This window comes from Panthera uncia (assembly GCF_023721935.1).
Source record: "Panthera uncia isolate 11264 chromosome C1 unlocalized genomic scaffold, Puncia_PCG_1.0 HiC_scaffold_3, whole genome shotgun sequence".
NCBI classification, from domain to species: Eukaryota; Metazoa; Chordata; class Mammalia; order Carnivora; family Felidae; genus Panthera; species Panthera uncia.
In genome coordinates this window covers 32,058,359-32,076,015 of record NW_026057584.1, presented here as the reverse complement: position 1 = coordinate 32,076,015, position 17,657 = coordinate 32,058,359, and the positions used below count along the sequence as shown (strand labels likewise).

The 17,657-nt window shown below is 38.9% G+C and overlaps 1 protein-coding gene across 1 annotated transcript in view; it reads left to right on the top strand.

Annotated features, from left to right (window-relative positions):
* Positions 1–16,691, top strand: part of CD28 (CD28 molecule) — a 29,124-nt gene extending 12,433 nt beyond the window's left edge. Inside the window, exons 2-4 of the mRNA XM_049615088.1 lie at positions 8,485–8,841; positions 9,071–9,195; positions 14,554–16,691. Of these exons, the coding sequence (XP_049471045.1) occupies positions 8,485–8,841; positions 9,071–9,195; positions 14,554–14,682 (611 nt within the window). The 3' untranslated portion in view covers positions 14,683–16,691. The remainder of the gene's footprint in view (positions 1–8,484; positions 8,842–9,070; positions 9,196–14,553) is intronic.
* The last annotated feature ends 966 nt before the right edge of the window (positions 16,692–17,657 follow it).

The following is a 17,657-nucleotide window of genomic DNA, read 5'->3' as shown; positions in this document are numbered from 1 at the left end:
ACACTTTTTCTAGGGGTGCCTGGGTGACTCAGTCAGTTAAGTGCCTGGCTTCAGCTCAGGCCATGATCTCACAGTCTGTGAGTTTGAGCTTCCATTAGGGCTCTGTGTTGACAGGTAAGTCTGGAGCCTGCTTTGGATTCTGTGTTTCCCTTTCTTTTTGCCCCTTCTCCACTCATGCTTTGTCTCTGTCTCTGAAAAAAGAATAAACCTTAAAAAAAAACCCAAAAAACCAAACACACTTTTTCTAAATATGACCATGAATCACCAGAAATCACGTGAATCTGCTGAATGCACAGTTAGTTTTCTATTCATTCATGATTTCAAGCATTATTTCTAGAAACATAAATAAATAATCTTAGCTGTTCCACTATTTGTGTGACCTTGTTTAAAAAGTCACTTACTTTTTTCATTTTCAGTTATCTCTTCTATAAAATAAAGGGTTGGCTTGGATTATTTCCAACATTCCTTCCAGCTGAGCACTTTTTGCATGATGGTACTCCAGCAAAATGGTGGAGAAAATTGAATTTAATTTGGTTTTATCTTGATCTCACTCCATTTATTCCCCTACTCAATTGTGTTTTCCTCCCTAATTCTCACTTCTAGTACCATCCAACTATCCAGTCCTGCTTTCAGATGATCTAGGATCACTCACCGAAATTGTGTTGAAAATTTTACACAATGCAACCCAGAGGGAAAAGAACAATACATTACAAGTCATGAAGCATGAGCCACGTCCTTAAGGTCACTTGTCCTAAAACTTGGGCAACTTATTTGGCCTCTTTAACCTCAGTTTCCCTATCTATAAAATGGGCATAAAAATGGCTGTCCTATATGTTTACTTCAGAGGTTTATATGGAGTTCATATGAGATAAAATAGGAAAAAGCATTTTGTAGTCCTATGACTGTAGGCCACAATTACTAATTGAAGTCAATATATTCCCTACATGGCATTTTAGGATTCATCTTCTTTTGAAATCCAAGCATTAACTGAGCTGGTGAGAAGGGTCCTTCCAGCGTCAGGGTTCCTTCTCTGGTGCTTAGAACCACACCTTAGAGATGGTTATCCGGTTCACCTGTGCAAAGAGTTGACAGCTATTAATGTAGTAATTGACCCATTTACAATAGGGAAAAAGGGAAAGTTTTTTGTTTTTGCTTTTGTTTTGTTTTTTTGTAACCAGTTCTCATGGAAGCACATGTAACTTCCAATTTTCCAAAAGTCAACTGTATCACAAGATTCACAGATTATCTATGGGAAATCTTTTAGTTCTCACTGCCTTGCTTATAAGGAACAGATAAGTACATTTTCGCCTCCAATCTTATTCTTCATGTTGCCTGTTGTTAAGGAGGAGTTGTGAGGGAGAGAGGTTTGAGGTTATAGCTTCCTGTCCCCACACCTTTAGCTGATTTAGCTGCTAGGAAAGGCTTTGAAAGCAAAGCACTAAATTCATCATCAAAACAACTTGTCAATTCAGTTAGAGAAATGTCAGTCAAGCGAATCTTTTGAAACCAGAAGCAAATACAATTGTTGAATTTACAGTATTTTTCTTTTAATGTAGTAGGTTTGACCTAGGTGGACCTTGCCTAAGCACTCACAAGAAGGAAACCAAATATCCACAGGGAAAGGCTTGGTCTGCTAAGACCAAATTAACCTGAGAAGGATGTTTTTCACTCCTAGCATGAACTAAAGAGCAAAAAGGAATCAAATAAATGTTAGTATTGGGAAGCTAGATATTTCTCTAGTTTTTTTGTGAGTCTAGGTATGTTCTTAAATTTTACAATGCGTTCTTAAATTATTTGAAGTACTGTGTGGACTCCCTGAAACTCAGAGAACCAAAATACGTATCAAAGTCCAATGTCATTTGTTGTTTCCGTTATTGGTTGCTATGACTTATCCATGTTATTGCCCCACTCCCCTAGAGTAAGGGGTGTGGATTTTTACAGTGCTCCATTTTAAGAAAAAATAAGAGGAATCAGAATTAAGGTGTCTACTGTAAGTTATAATGATCACATATATTCAATATCACTTAGAGGAATTGGTTATCTTTTTCTACCACCAAAAGTGAATTTCCTTCATTGAGTGTCTCTTTAAAGCAGATGTAGATTTTGAAGTCCTATGAGATGGTTTCACACTTAGGCTTCCCTGAATGATTGACATGAACCGAGGTGGAACCAAGGGCTATCAGGATATAAATGTTGAAAACAAGAAGTTCTGTCAGCCAATCCTTAACTTGGGTTGAACCCTAAGCTAGAAACCATAGCCACATGCTCACACATATTTGGCAAACCACTTGAAGCATAGCACCTAATTTTAATATTATGTGTTGACATGGAAGACAGAGAAAAGTAAACATTGACAAATACATTGGACGTCTCTTTCATCAAATGGCCATGTAATCAATATTTTTCAAGCTTTTTCCTGACACAGTATTGGTACAGGGAGTCACACACAAAAGGATTATTCCTTCCCTCTTGCAGTTGTTGGATGTGCCATCAACCGAGAGAATACCGAATATGTAACAGCCAGCCAAGACACTGGGATCTTGGATTGCTTTTCCCTGAGAAATTTCTCAATTTGTAGTGCTGAGGTAGAATATGTTCAGGAGATATCCCAGCTGTCTTAAACATGCTGAGGTTTGACTTTGGAGGCTCCACGATAAACAGAAGGAAAATATTATCACTATATTATGCTTTGTGAAGGAAAATCAGTTTCAGGAGAGGAAGACTACCACTTCTCCTTTGTGAAAACAGAAAACACTGAACAAAGTTCCAGGCAGTCAACTGTGTTCCCAGGAACCTTGGAGGTAACTCACATTTTCGTTGCAGTGATCTCTTAGGCTGGAAGAACGTCTTTTCATAGCCCAGATGTATAAACTTTACCTCAGTTTCTGAGCATAATGAGTGAAGAAGAGATGTAGGCAAAACAGTATTACTTACTTGGTTGGTCTGTGGGCCTGAGGACAATCATTTTTAACTCCTCCTTCTCCCTCACTCACCACATCTAAGCCAATGCTGAGTTCTGCCAATTTTTTTTTTAACTGTTCCATCTTTATTAGAAAAGAAACCAGAAAAAGGGAGTGGGGCAAGCCCAACCCTAAATGACCCCTCCACTATGACACAGGCAAAGCCCAGCTCATCCGGGCATCAAGGTGTGGACATGGCCACCTAAACTGGGCGTGGACATGGTTATACAAAGTCAACGTCTCAGAAAAGGTTGAGTTCTGCCAATTTTAACTTGTAAATATTTCTTGAGTTCATCCACTTCTTTGTAATTGTAGTTCAGGCCCTTATCACCTCTTGCCTAGACTACTATGATTGTATCCTAATGGTCTCCATGTTTTCTTACTTGTGCCCTTCAAATTTACCTTCCATTAATTTTTTTTATTTATTTTTGAGACAGAGAGAGACAGAGCATGAACGGGGGAGGGTCAGAGAGAGAGGGAGACACAGAATCCGAAACAGGCTCCAGGCTCTGAGTGGTCAGCACAGAGCCCCACGCGGGGCTCGAACTCACGGACCATGAGATCGTGACCTGAGCCGAAGTCGGCCGCTTAACCGACTGAGCCACCCAGGCGCCCCTCCATATTTTTTATAAAATGAAATCACCTTTCTGCTTACAATGCTTCAATAGGTCCTCGTCACCTGCAAGAGAGAGCCCAAGCTATGAACTCTACTTGTTTGCCAATCTTGTCTTTTACAAGTCATGGTCCAGCAAAATTGAGGTAGCTATAATTCTCTACCTCTGTCATACTCTTTCTCACCTCCTTATCTCCTCTGCCTAGACTCTTCTTTTTCTCTCTTTGTCTTATATTCCCTGCAGTCCACTACTTCATGCCCCATGTCCTACCACACAGTCTCCTACTTCACCCCATCCCTGACACAAAGGCTCATCTTAGCTAGGCTTTTACTTAATAAATTTGTTGAATAAGTGTATGCATACGTCAACACTTAGGTCAGCACTCACTTTCAGAAATCCTGAGCTGGTTGTCCAGTCACACCTAGAAACACTGTGCAGATCACTGTGCCAGTATTTTAAAAGTAGCCGTTTGTTTACGTACCTTTCTTTCCCATCAGGCTGTAAGCTGCCCAAGGATAGAAACTGCGCCCTATTCATCTTTGGGAAATGAAATTTTCTCTTCTGTGTGCATCTTGGGAAGGTGTCATATTCTGAGTTACACAAGAATATTAAGCAAACTACTGGAGTATAAATGCTAGAGCTTCTCTTCCTTCTTCCGTCTCCCTTCCTCTCTCACTGTGGGTGCTGGGAGAAGGAAGCCAAAGTGGCTAACCTTCCAGGGTTTCTCTCTAGATTTTCTTGGTTTATCTGCTTATTCTCCCTTTTATTACCTTGGCAAAGAAGTCCTGTTGTCATCTTTTTCCTTATAGCAGCTCTTGAAGGCAGAGCAGGAAGAATTTGACTGTCTCTTAAAACAGAATCCAAATAATTAGTAAGAGAAACAACCCCTGGAGGGCTCAGTAAGCGGAAATACCAATAGCTAACCTGTACTCCTTGAAAAGGAGGGGAGATGCTGGCATTTCTTGCTGGGTTTGGTTCTTCTGGTCAGAAATGGCTCAATGATTCTTTCTAGGTAAGCAAAGTATAAAACCAAACAAAATAAAACAAAACAAAACACAAGTTGCATTTCCCTATCATAACAGGTTGAACTTTTTGATTCCTTACATGTGCTTTTCAGTGCTTTTAGGGAGTGTTTGAATGAATCATAAATGAAGCTCAGTTGTTGAGACACACATTTTGAATAAGGATTTAGTGAGATGGTAATCAGACCTAGCTGCTGATAACAATGATACAGTCAGATTACCATCTTTCACTTATTGATTATTTAATGAGATCCTATTATTCACATCGTACCATACAAAGAAACATAAAAGGTTGTCCTTGCTCAAAGAAGACATGGAAACTAGAAGTCTAGAGGAAATACACACAAGTCAAAAGCTTGAAGCATATGAAACAGGAGGTGCTCAAAATGTAGAACCTGACCAAATGATACAGATAGTAATTGTTTTGAGACCTGAGAAGGGAGATATTCTAGGCCATGAAATTAGTTAACAAAGTATGGAGAGAGTAATGCTCACACAGTACGTTGCTGAGATGTTGACTTAAATAGTCTGGCTAATGGAGGCTTGGGTTTGAGGAAATGAGGTTGGAAAAGCCCATGGAGGCCTATGAGTTGAGGATAAGAAATGAGTTTTCAACTGTAAGGTTCTGTAACCACTGAAAATTAGAATCTCCTGAGAAACTGAAAGTACTGATGTTTGGATCCTGTACACAGAGATTCTGATTGAACAGGCCTGGGAATCAAGGGTTTTTAAATTTTCAGGTGATTCTAATATGCTGTCAGCTTAAGAAATCTGTTACACGATAGTGATTTTCAGCCCTAACTAAATATTAGAATCAAAGGGGGGGATTTTTATGGCAATAGTAAAGATGATCCATAGAATGGGAAAAATATTTGCAAATCACATATCTGATAAGGAACTTGCATCAAAAATATGTAAAGAACTCCGATGATTCAACAATAAAAAGGCAACCCAGTTAAGTAGGCAAATAATCTGAATAAACATTTCTCTAAAAAGGATATATAAATGCTAATAAGCACATAAAAATGCTCAACGTCATAGTCATTTGAGAAATGCATATCAAACCACAATAAGATACGGTTTCATATCCACTAGAATGGCTATAATAAAAAAGATGAACAATAACAAATGTTGGCAAGAATGTGGAGAAATCAGAGCCCTCATACACTGCTGGTAGATAATGTAAAATACTGCAGTTGCTTTGGAAAATATTTTGTCAGTTCCTCATAAAGTTAAACAGAGTTAAACCATATGACCTAGCAATTCCCCTCCTGGTATACACCCAAGAGAACTGAAAACATGTCCACACAAAAATGTGCACACGAACATTCATAGCAGCATTATTCATAATAACAAAGAAGTGAAAGCAAATGATGAATAGAAAAAAATTTGGTATATCCATACAGCAGGATATTATTTGGCCATGAAAAGGAATAAAGTTCTGATACATTTTACAGCATAGATGAACCTTGAAAACATTATGCTAAATGAAAGAAGCCAGACAAAAAAGGCCACATATTGTATGATTCCACATATGTGAAATGCTCAGAATAAGCACATCCATGGAGATCGAAAACAGTTTAGTGATTGCCAGGGGCTAGAGGGAAGGAAGAATGGAGAGTCATTGCTAACGAGCATGGGATTTCTTTTTTGGGGTAAGAAAAATACAATATTCTGGAATCAGATTGTGGCAATCCATTCATAATTTGTGAGTATAGTAAAAAAACCACTGCCAAAGGGAAAGGAGGTGGGGGTGGTGGGCAAAATGGGTGAAAGGGACTGGGAGATACGGCTTCCAACTGTGGAATGAGTAAGTCATGGGAATAAATGGTACAGCACAGGGAATACAGTCAATGATATTATAATATGGTTGTATGGTGACAAGATAATAGCTACACTTGTAGTGAGCATAGCATAAAGTATAAACTCGTTGAATCACTATGTTGTACAACTGAAACTAATGTAACGTTGTGTGTCAACTATAAACAAAGAAAACAAAATGAAACACAACCACTGAATTGTATACATTATATACTTTATTATAAAGTATAATTATAATATACTTTATAAGTATAATTGTATACTTTTTTTTATAAAAAAAAAAGAGTGGCTTTATGGTACATGACTTGTATCTCAATAAGTTGTTTTAAAAAATGAAAATAGATGATACAAATCCCTTCTCCCATCCAGCATAGACAAATTTCATCAGAATTTCTGGAAATGGGACCTGGATAGGTTTTTGTTTTTGTTTTTTAAGTTCTTGGTGTACAACTAGTGTTTAGAACTATATAGGTGATAAAAAGCTTTTAGTGATTTAGTTCTATGCATCTTCCTTCTTCCCAAAGCAAAAACAAAACACCTGAGCACTTGAATTCAAATCCAGGCTAAATTGTAGGTTTTATTTTAATAGATTTTTATTCTATTTGGCTCTTCAGTATGGGTGTGTGGGATGTTGCTTCAAATAACCTTAAAAAATATTTTTTAATGTTTGTTTATTTTTGAGAGAGAGAACAAGCATGAACAGCAGAGGGGCAGAGAGAGAGAGAGAGGGAAACACAGAATCCAAAGCAGGCTTCAGGTTCTGGGCTATCAGCACAGACCCTGATGTCAGCCTTGAACTCATGGACCATGAGATCATGACCTGAGCCAAAGTTGGACGCTTAACCAACTGAGCCACCCAGGCACCCCTAACATTTTTTTTTAAAGAAAATGAAAATAGGTAGACAATTATTAGCATACCCCAAAATAATGGCAAAAATGTTTGGTTCTTATTAAAGTTTGAGTCAGAGACACAAAGCAATTCATTGTTTTAGAATAATGGAAAATTTAGAGAACCTTGCAAAGTTGATTCTTAATGCTTAAGTGGTCTATTTCTCAGGTTATTGTAGTTTACTTGGGTTTTTTAGTCTTTGCTTTGCTCATCATCTGTTTAGTGATTTAGACAAATCATCTATTATTTCTAGCCCTTAAACAGTCTATATATATATATATATATATATATATATATGTGTGTGTGTGTGTGTATATATATATATATATATAGTTGTGTTCCAGGCAATGGGGATATAGTGGGAAGTAAGATGGGATGGATATGCTCTCTTCTACATGTAGGTTATAACACCTAGCTTCAGGTTCTTTGCTTTAAAAGTGAAAAGATTGAACTAGATGGTCTCCATATTCTTTGATCATTTACTGGAATAGCATAAAGGTAGAAAAATGGCAAAGAGGGGGAACTCTTGTATATCTCTTCTATCTTCTGTGATTTAAGGGAACAAATATGTGAAGTTCTTGAGAAGGCTTCTCTCAGAATATGCTATGGAATGTAAGTTAAACTCCTTGGGTTATGTTTTCTCTTACTCTTCATCCTACTTTTTCTCTTACTCTTCATCCTACTTCATCCTTCTTACTCTTCATCCCAATAAAATCAAATGGCTCAAAACATTTTAATTCCTTCACAAAAACCTGCATCACAACTTAAAGACAAATCTATTTGTGTATCTATGTCAGGTGTTACAAGCCATTTCTAAGTATCCCACTCTATCAGGAAAATAACAAAATTAAACATGATTAACATCTTTGGAATCTTAGTCAAGATTCAAAAATTCCAAACGCATAGCTGTGGTGCTCAATGCTAAAAGGAGGCCACATTCTGCCCTCCAAGTGAAAACATTCTCCATTGTCCCATTCTAAGAAGGATGGAAATAATATAAAAATGTAAACTTTTAAACTCTCAGTGTATTGTCTTCCGAAGAGTTCCTGCATCTTCTTCTGCCAAGAGAAAGCCTTTGCTGGAGATCCGTTTATTTTGTTCATTAATATATCTTGATTTCAGGGGGATAAAAAAGTCCTCATGACCTTGTTCTAAGCAAATGATTTTTCCTCCTTCAGAAAACAAGATTTTGGTGAAGCAGTTGCCCAGGCTTGTGGTGTACAACAATGAGGTCAACCTTAGCTGCAAGTATACTCACAACCTCTTCTCAAAGGAGTTCCGGGCATCCCTTTATAAGGGAGTAGATAGTGCTGTGGAAGTCTGCGTTGTGAATGGAAATTACTCCCATCAGCCTCAGTTCTACTCAAGTACAGGATTCGACTGTGATGGGAAATTGGGCAATGAAACAGTGACATTCTACCTCCGAAATTTGTTTGTTAACCAAACGGATATTTACTTCTGCAAAATTGAAGTCATGTATCCACCTCCTTACATAGACAATGAGAAGAGCAATGGGACCATTATCCACGTGAAAGGTAACATGCAACTCTACCAGTGCACCACTCTAAAGTAATGGTTTTCAATGGCAGTCTTGAAAACTAGGTCATGATCAGTGACTTCCCAAAGAGGAAGTCTGCACATTCTAAGCTAGTGATATTTTGCATACTTTGATTCATCTCCCATTCTTCCATAATGTTCAGAAGGAAGGAAATGTACTCAAGTGCCATTCCCATGTCGTTTAACCCACTCTATTCTATTTTTCAGAGAAACATCTTTGTCCAGCTCAGCTGTCTCCTGAATCTTCCAAGCCATTTTGGGCACTGGTGGTGGTTGGTGGAATCCTAGGTTTCTATAGCTTGTTAGCAACATTGGCCCTTTGTGCTTGCTGGGTAAGAGAAGCAACACTGCTTTTGTGTACCTTTTCCACTACACATGTAATCTGAACATGTTCAAGAACTATGCCTGTGTGGTTTATTCTCTGTTTAACATGTGATTGTTACTATTATTGCTATTATTTCCCTGCTAGGTTTGAGTAGGCTCTCTTTTAGCTTTCAACTGTATTGGAGATGAAAACCTAATGTGAATTCTAGTTTTTAGAAGGCATTAATTAGGTGGCCAGGCAGAATAAGAAGCTAAACGGGTACATTGCGGGTGATGGTTGGGAGTCTTAGGGCCAGGTACTTTTCTTCTCCCCATTTTGCAATATCATTATGACACGTAAAATAGCTTTAATATACATATATGTATAAGAATCTAAGCAACTTGGGAATCTAGGCAATGAAACCAATGAACAATTTTGGTTCAGGGTCAAAAATTGTGAGAAATTTGGCTACTGAAATTATGCATTCTGCATTCAAACCTAGCAAAGAAACTAGGTCTGTTTATCTGAGTCATATTTTTATCTCCTCTGAAGCAGTTGAATTTTGTGAGGCCAAGTATGGTTGCTGTCATTATGAAACTATAATGGGAGTTAGACTTTTCTGAGCTCTCAGCACTGAATTAGAGTTTACCAACTTGTGCAAATGTTCAAGTAACAAACTTGGCATATTTTTCTTTACCTTCTTCAAAATTGAAGTTTTGAACATATCTTGATGACTGTATCTACTGTTAAATTGGGACTCCCTTACCAAAGGGTCTTTCCCCTTACTCAGAAACCTCCCATTCTCATGTACATGGTGTGGGACAGAGTATCTCCTGCTTTGATTCCATGTTGTCTTTGAGTTTTTTTTTTATAAGTCAGATGCATGTATGAGTCATGTCTTCAATAAGAAATGTTACTCCTCAAGGACAAAGGACTATTTCTCTTGATATTCACCATCCATCTGGTATTAAGCATATTTAATGCTTAATGAGTGCTTGTCAGATTGTTGAATTGATAACCCCCATAAGGGTCTTTAAGGCATATTCCACACATTTAACTAATTTACACATGGGTCAGTGAAAACCATGACAAGTGGAATCATCCTATTTACTATAGCATTGTTATAGTGCTGGGGTGGTGGTGGTAGGTGGAGGTGAGGAGGGCATCCCGGGTTCATGGTCATGTCAATGATAGATGCAGCCTGAGATCCTTTTAAACTTCATTGGCCTATTACCAAAGTTTGCCTCTCCATCCTTCCCATTCCCCACATGAATTGTGAGAGATTCTAAGGGCAGATGGATATTTGCTAAGCTGCCTGTTGCCTAATCTGTACCTTCTGCAGGGTAGGGAACAAAGTGGCTACTTTTTCCTGGAAATCCTTTATACTAGATATCAAGTTGATATTTACCTGTCTTGCCTTCTCTAAGTTGCCCAACCCTGAGAGCTTTTTATGTAGAGAAAATTGCCTAAATTCTTCCTCTGATGTCAGTTGAGTCCCTCATCTTTCTGGATCTTGGTGTTTTCATACAAGGTACCTTCCCACTTTTGAACCTCTGTGGTACTTGCCAATGATTTAGAATGTAGAACCTTAGTCCTTATTTTCATCCCTTAGGAATTTCAATGTCTTAATCTAAAATATAGGTGCAGCGGCTTTTTGGGTACATCTCCAAGACAGGTGCTCCCCTGTAATATGCTGACTTAGGTCAATGTAATTTACCAGCTTCCCAGGAAGTAGTTTTGAGAATTACTTTAACTTTCAGTGGTCAGAAGGGTGCTGCTCATCATTTAAAACTTATTGTAAATACACATTAGAATATCAGTTACTATTATCAGGCACTAAATCCAGGCTCAGTGACTGGGACTGCCCAGAGGAACAAAGCCTGCTTCTCCTTTTCAGTGAATTTAAACAGTTTACTTTCAAATTGGAAACATCATAGATGCTATGGGCTTTTCTTTAGTAGCACTACTTGCTTTGTCTTGATAAAACTTATTTTAGTCTTATTCTAGTTCATAGGTTCCCCGTGAATTAGGAAGAGCCAGTTGTTGGCATAATCTTATCTTCTGTGGTCTCTTGTAGTCAGGTTGTCCAATAAGAACTCTTTATTTACATCTCAACCTAGATCTTTATACTCTCTGACAAAAAGGGTGTGAAATAAATATATGTGTATATTTTGTAGAATAATACAGCATTTTTACCTTTGGCTCATCTTTCTTGCTGCTGTTACTATCTAAGCAACCACCAACTTGCTAAGCTAGACAGGGCATTAGGGATCCCTAGAGTTCAGCCATTTCCTGGGTCCTATTCTGGGATCCTATTTTTGACTGGTCTACATTGTGCCTTGGTGTAGCTGCTGTTTTCCCGGAACTTCCTGAGTGCTTGTGATGTGCTACTGTAGGCAGTTGTAGGTTGAGTGGGTTTCTGGGAGCAGCTGCACATTCTATCTCTGTTCTTGACCTGTTGCTGACATTTGAATAAATAAAGAGCTATCCTCTGCCAGGCTGCTGCAGAACAGCACCTGTTACTGTCACTCAATCCACCATTCACTCAGCTGAATGGTAAAACCTATTCTCTTTCTTAAAGGAGCCTTTTAAAAAACATGGTCTTCTCCACTATCAATCACAATGTAGGGAATGTAGATAGTATGTGGATAGGTAGTATCTGCCTTTAAATTCAGTGTGTTCTTGAAGACTGTGTCTTTAAGCGAACTGTCTTTTGTCTTGCTGTTGTTTTGAGGAAATAAGGAGGTAAGAGTGGGAGTGGAGGAAGGGCAAGGGAAGATAGATTGTGAAGTCCCACATCTTTAGCAGACACAGCGGATTGGTGAAGGGGCAGAATAGATGACCCAGCCACACAGACACATAAGGCAAATACTCCCCACACATATAGGCACGTGCTAGATGCAGCTGGACACTACAGGTTCTGTATGGTGTTCCCAGCCATGCACGTGTCATTTCCATCCCACTTTTATGTTTATGGCTAAGTGGACTAAGTCCACTATATGATAACAGCATGAGGGTAAGCATGGGAGCCAATTGAGCAGATCTTTCATAGTCTTTGTGCAACCTGGAGAGCCTCAGACTCAAGACATCTTCATTACTGGGGCCAGCTATAGTTTTATTTGGGTGTCTGAAGGCAAAGGCTGCTATTGGGAGTCTGGCAAGGGAAGTCCTCAGAGCTGTAGTAAGAGCTAAAATTCTTGCCAGGGTATCATTAGCAGCCTTCCACATTTATTTGGGGGCAGACACTTCCTTGCCCTTACTCCTGCCGTGTCATAACCTTGTGCCCAAGAGAACTCTAGTCTTTCATTTATAGAAAGGATGTAGAGCCAAGATGTTTGAAGAGCAACTTCCCTCACCCACTTGGTTTCCATGGCTACTTCTCTTGAATGAATCTCCCAATTATGTCTGTTTAATGTTATGGTCTTCTTAGTTTCAGCTGGATCATTCATCCATCATTCAAATCCCAAATGACCAAAGCTGAATTTGTAACCTTCTCTTACAAATCTACTTCTCCTACTGTCTTGTCTTATATCTATGGATGGAGCAGCATCCTTCCAGGCTCCCAGGCTCAAATCATCAGTCATCTCTGGGTATGAGCAAAAAGGAATGGACAAGCAATCCAATAATATTCATTCTAAATTTGGTCACATATTTTGTATCCATTACTTCCCTTTCACTCCATTCATTTTCATGATCAGACTCTTTCGATCATGATTTATCAGTCTTGGCACTATTGACATTTTGGGCTGGATAATTCTTTGTTGTAGGGGGCTGCCCTGTGCATCAGAGGGTATTCAGCAGCATCTCTGGCCTCTACCCACTAGGTGCCATAGCATTCTTCCTAGATGTGACAACCCAAAATATCTTCAGACATTGTCAAATGTCCCCTGGAACAGGGGATAGGGAGCTGGTTGTGTCAAGAATGAGGCTTAGGTCGTCTGGTTTGGGCAACCGTATATATGGTAATATCACCCGCTGAGATCAGAAACAATGAGAGAGGACCAGACTTTATGGGAGGCTCTTGAGTTTCCTTCTGGACATGGTGAGTTTTAAGTGCCTTCGAGGTCTAGGTCAGAGATATAAATTTGGGTGAATAGTTGCAAATGGGGATGAGATTGCCTAGAGAGAGAGAGGAAGGAGTGAGTAGAAGTCTATGGGGAACTCACATTGAATGACTACTTAAAGAAGGATGAGCTTGCAAGGGAGGCAGGCAAGGAGTAGCCAGACAGGTAGGATGAAAACCAGGATGGTACCATCTCACAGAAGGCAAATGGAAGAATGCTTCAAAAAGGAGAGAATAATCATTAGTGTAGAATGTGGCTGAGAATTCAAATGATGACAACTGAAAACATGTTAGCTGTATTTGGTAATGTGGGAGTCAGTATTTTTCCAACCTTCAACACTTGCTCCTGCCCATTTGACAACGAAGGTATGAATGGTTCATGGAGGAGTGCATGGAAATAGGCCAGGGCAGAAGTCACTTGCTTACGTATTTATTCAAGTGTTCATTCCATTCACATGCAACATATCTACTTATGCACCAGGCCTAGGTGCCAAGAAATAGACATTTTTTTTTTCATAATAGAGAATTCTGCATTCAGAAATCTGGGTAGCTTTCTATTTCTAGAATTTTTATGGGACTTTTATCAAATATGTAAATTTTACCATCATGTTGGTTCAGAAAAGATGCTCCTAATGCCCAGTCAAAACTTTGCTAAGATTTATGGCAAGTATGCTCTTGCTCTGGGTTTAGGATTGCCCCTACTTTCTTCCCTTACCCCTGATAGAAAGGGGAAGAAGGAGCAGAGTCTGAGGAACAGAGATGAAGGACACTATTGTCTTTACAGAAATGTACGTGCATATAAAAGAATAGGAATGTAAGTAGTTGTCTAGAACCATAACTCTCCACTAATTTGGACTCCACTGCTATGAATTTTATGATCATTTCAGAATCTAAGGTCCTCTTGGATTACCTGTGGAAAAACAGCTTGTTAACCAAATGACTAACATAAGAAGATTGCAGTGGAGAAGCTCAACCTTTTCACAGGAGGAAGGGCCTTAAAGAGTACTTACATATCAACAAAGGATATGTTAATTAGATATGCTTTTGGAATTCAGATCAAATGATTGTATTAAGAATAACATGGGTACATTTATCTAAAATACGTTGTTTGATTCCGATTTCACAGGTTAATTTGGAAGAGTCCAAAGTAATTAGGTTTGATTAGTCACTATCCAGGTCCAAGGCGCTCAATGAAGTCAGGTGTATTCAGCTTCATTTGACAGTCTATGTTCTGAATAGTTGCTCCCAAGTCTTAGAGCCCCTCCCATGACGTCTCTTTCTGTGCCCCCGCCCCCTTCACAGTGATGTTTCTCTTTTCTGCAGATGAAGACCAAGAGGAGTAGGATCCTTCAGAGTGACTATATGAACATGACCCCCCGGAGGCCAGGGCCCACCCGAAGGCACTACCAACCCTACGCCCCAGCACGCGACTTTGCGGCATACCGTTCCTGACATGGACGCCTATCCAGATGCAAGCCGGCTGGCAGCGCTTCACCTGCTCAACACAACTGCTCTGGATAGGAAAAAACTGCCTCGTCTTCAGCCGGCCACCAGCTCCCATTAGGGGCTCCTATTAGGCCAACGATGCCAATGTTTCTTGAATGACTAGACCAAATAACATTATTTTGAGGCTCTGATATGAAGTTAAAGAATATTGCTGTGGCAGGCTCTATCTTGTAGTGCCATGACCCAAATTTCAACTTACCATGTATTTATTGACTTGATCAAGAGGTTACAGTAGAGAACAAAAAGCCAGTGGATTCTGTTAGCCTTGAAATCTGTTTTCCATTTCACTTCTCTTTCATCTCACTCACCTGAACACTGTGGCCAAGTGGAGTGTGATATGGAAGGACTTTTTAGATGGAGAAGAAAGGTTACAAAACCATTCCTTTTGGTTAAAGGCGGGTTTAGGTAAGGGTGGGGGAGGGGGGAGACTTCATATTTTTAAAATCATTAAAACACTGTCTCTCATTCATGAAATGAGCCACTAGTTCCTATTTAATACTTTTGGTTAAGAAAGATATAGACATTGTTTTTTTTTTTTTTTTTTTTTTTTTTTAATTCTGGTCATATTTAGTCCTTTGGACCAGTGGACTACCTTCAAAGCAATTTGAAGCAGTCTTGCTCTTCTTACTCCCTGCAATGGGAATTCAATGTAGTACTGACCATATGATTTGAAAAGAATAAAGTAGTCCCCCCAAACCACAGAAGAATGTGTCAGGAAATGAAACCACCTGATGTCAAAATTATTTGAATACTATGAAGTGTTATTTCTTTAGCAGATCATTTCAGTCACATCATAGAGGGGGCTTTTCTGTTCCATATATTTCAGATTTTCTGGGTTGGTCTCTTTGTTATCTGTGCAGAAATCTAAAGTGGGATGCTGAAAGCGTATCCAGAGCAGCAATGATACTGTGAAAAAGGGGTGTTAGTACTCCTTAGGGTATATGGAGGATGAGTCCCAAGATGCTTCTTCTAAAGGAGGAGAATAGAAGGGAATGATGGGACTCTTGCCAGTGTGCTCAGGGAGTGGCTGGCATCTGGTGGAAGATTTCCAGAAGACAACAGGCAAAAGGAAATGTGGCAAGAACTCCTTTACAGAGACTTTATGTGCTTTAGGGCTCTGTGCTCCAGAACTCTGTGGGTTCAGCTGTGTGTTTACCCTGGAGGTCCAATGACATGGAAAAGTATTTTGGAGTATGTCTTTTGAGTCCACATCAAAGTTCTCAAGATACTCAACAAAGCCTGACCCTGTAAAGCCTGACCTTGTAATGAGCACAGATATTTTTCTGCCTCCGGTTTGGGTCAAATGGAGTATGCCTGGGGACCTTGAAGAAGAGCTTTACTGCTGCCTTTACAATTTGTTCAGTGCCTTGATTTATTCAGATGTTAGAGGAATCTAGGTTGTAGAAGCAGATGAAATAGATCTTGTCCAAGTCCCATTACTAGTTGGCCTCAGGCAAGTTGCTGACTTTCTAAGACTCTGGCTTTTCAACTATAAAATGGAGGTAATGATCATAATCTACTGGACCAGTGATGTACTGCTCTGTCCCTATACTATAATCTCCATCAGGGCATGGCCCAAATTTGTCCTTTTTTCATGCTTGTCCCTGATGCTTAGTACCATACCTGACAAATAATGTTAGCTATTATTATTATTGCCATATAAATTATGTATAAAGATTAAACTGGGAAATGCCCCGAGAAGGGGAAGAATATTGTAACACAAATTTAAACCCACTACCCAGGGATAAGGTGCTATAAAATTTGAGAATCTCTTAACTTCTGCCATTTTCCTGTTTTGGAATATTTTAGCTTGTAATGAAATGTACAGCATTCTGCCCCCCACTTTTATGTATAGAAAGAAGTCTTCTTTAATTTTTTTTTTGTGTGTGTGTGATGTGGGGAGGGATAGGAATCCTATGATTCCAGACAGAAAATATTGTACTTCAGTTGACTTTGAAATGGGCTTCCATTCCACGAATACAATTAACCCAAAGAAGGTCAAACTCGCTAGTACTTGGGTGACAAAAACTCCTGAATTTTTACTGGCACGTGTGCTGCATTGCCAGCCTCTTGGCACACAGAGTTCTTTAATCCAAGTGACTGGATTGGATTTGAAAATGATAGAGCTAGAGAATTTTTAGAAAGGGCAATGTCAAAACATAAATTTCAAAAATGGAAAGATTTGATCTTTGGTAAAAAAAAATGGTTTTATTTTCTGATGGGAAAAATAGGTCTACTATAGATGAATCACACTTTAGATTTCTCTTACTCACTCTGAACAGAGCCAAAGTAGAAATGTTAACAGGGAAGTCCATTTTCATTATTAGTATGAGCCAAGAAATGGTTTAAAAACAGTGGTTGGAGCAATGCTTTTACAGTTTCACATAAGGTAATTATGAAGAAAATAATGTCATTTGCTGCTATTATTGTAAGAGTCTCATAGTTAATAGTATTTCTATAATTTTTGATTGTGAACTCACTTATATTGGACCAAGCATGCCAGTTTAAAGAGACCAAGTGTACATTATGTTCTGTGTACTCAGTGGTAAAATTACTGAACTATCACGTACCTGTTTTTAAATTTATGCTTTAGTATTTGTCTTTCAAAGCAGGTATGCTTCAGTTTTGGCCATGAATCTGGAGAAAACTTGCTATTTAAAAATGGTGTGGGATAAATCTTTTAAAGTAAATCTCCAGTTTAGCTTTTTTAAAAAAACCCAAACTTTCAGATAGTAGTTTTATTTCAAGCAAGGTACACTCCTGGTTTGTTTACTTGGCTTTAGTCACAATTTCTCATCAGACCAATGGTTTAGATCTTTGAGATGTCAGGCTGTGCATTTTGTGTGATGTGAATGTTCTACGAGAGACATCAAACTTTAGTCTTGACCCCATCAGTCCCTTGGGTTAACTAATGGATCCAC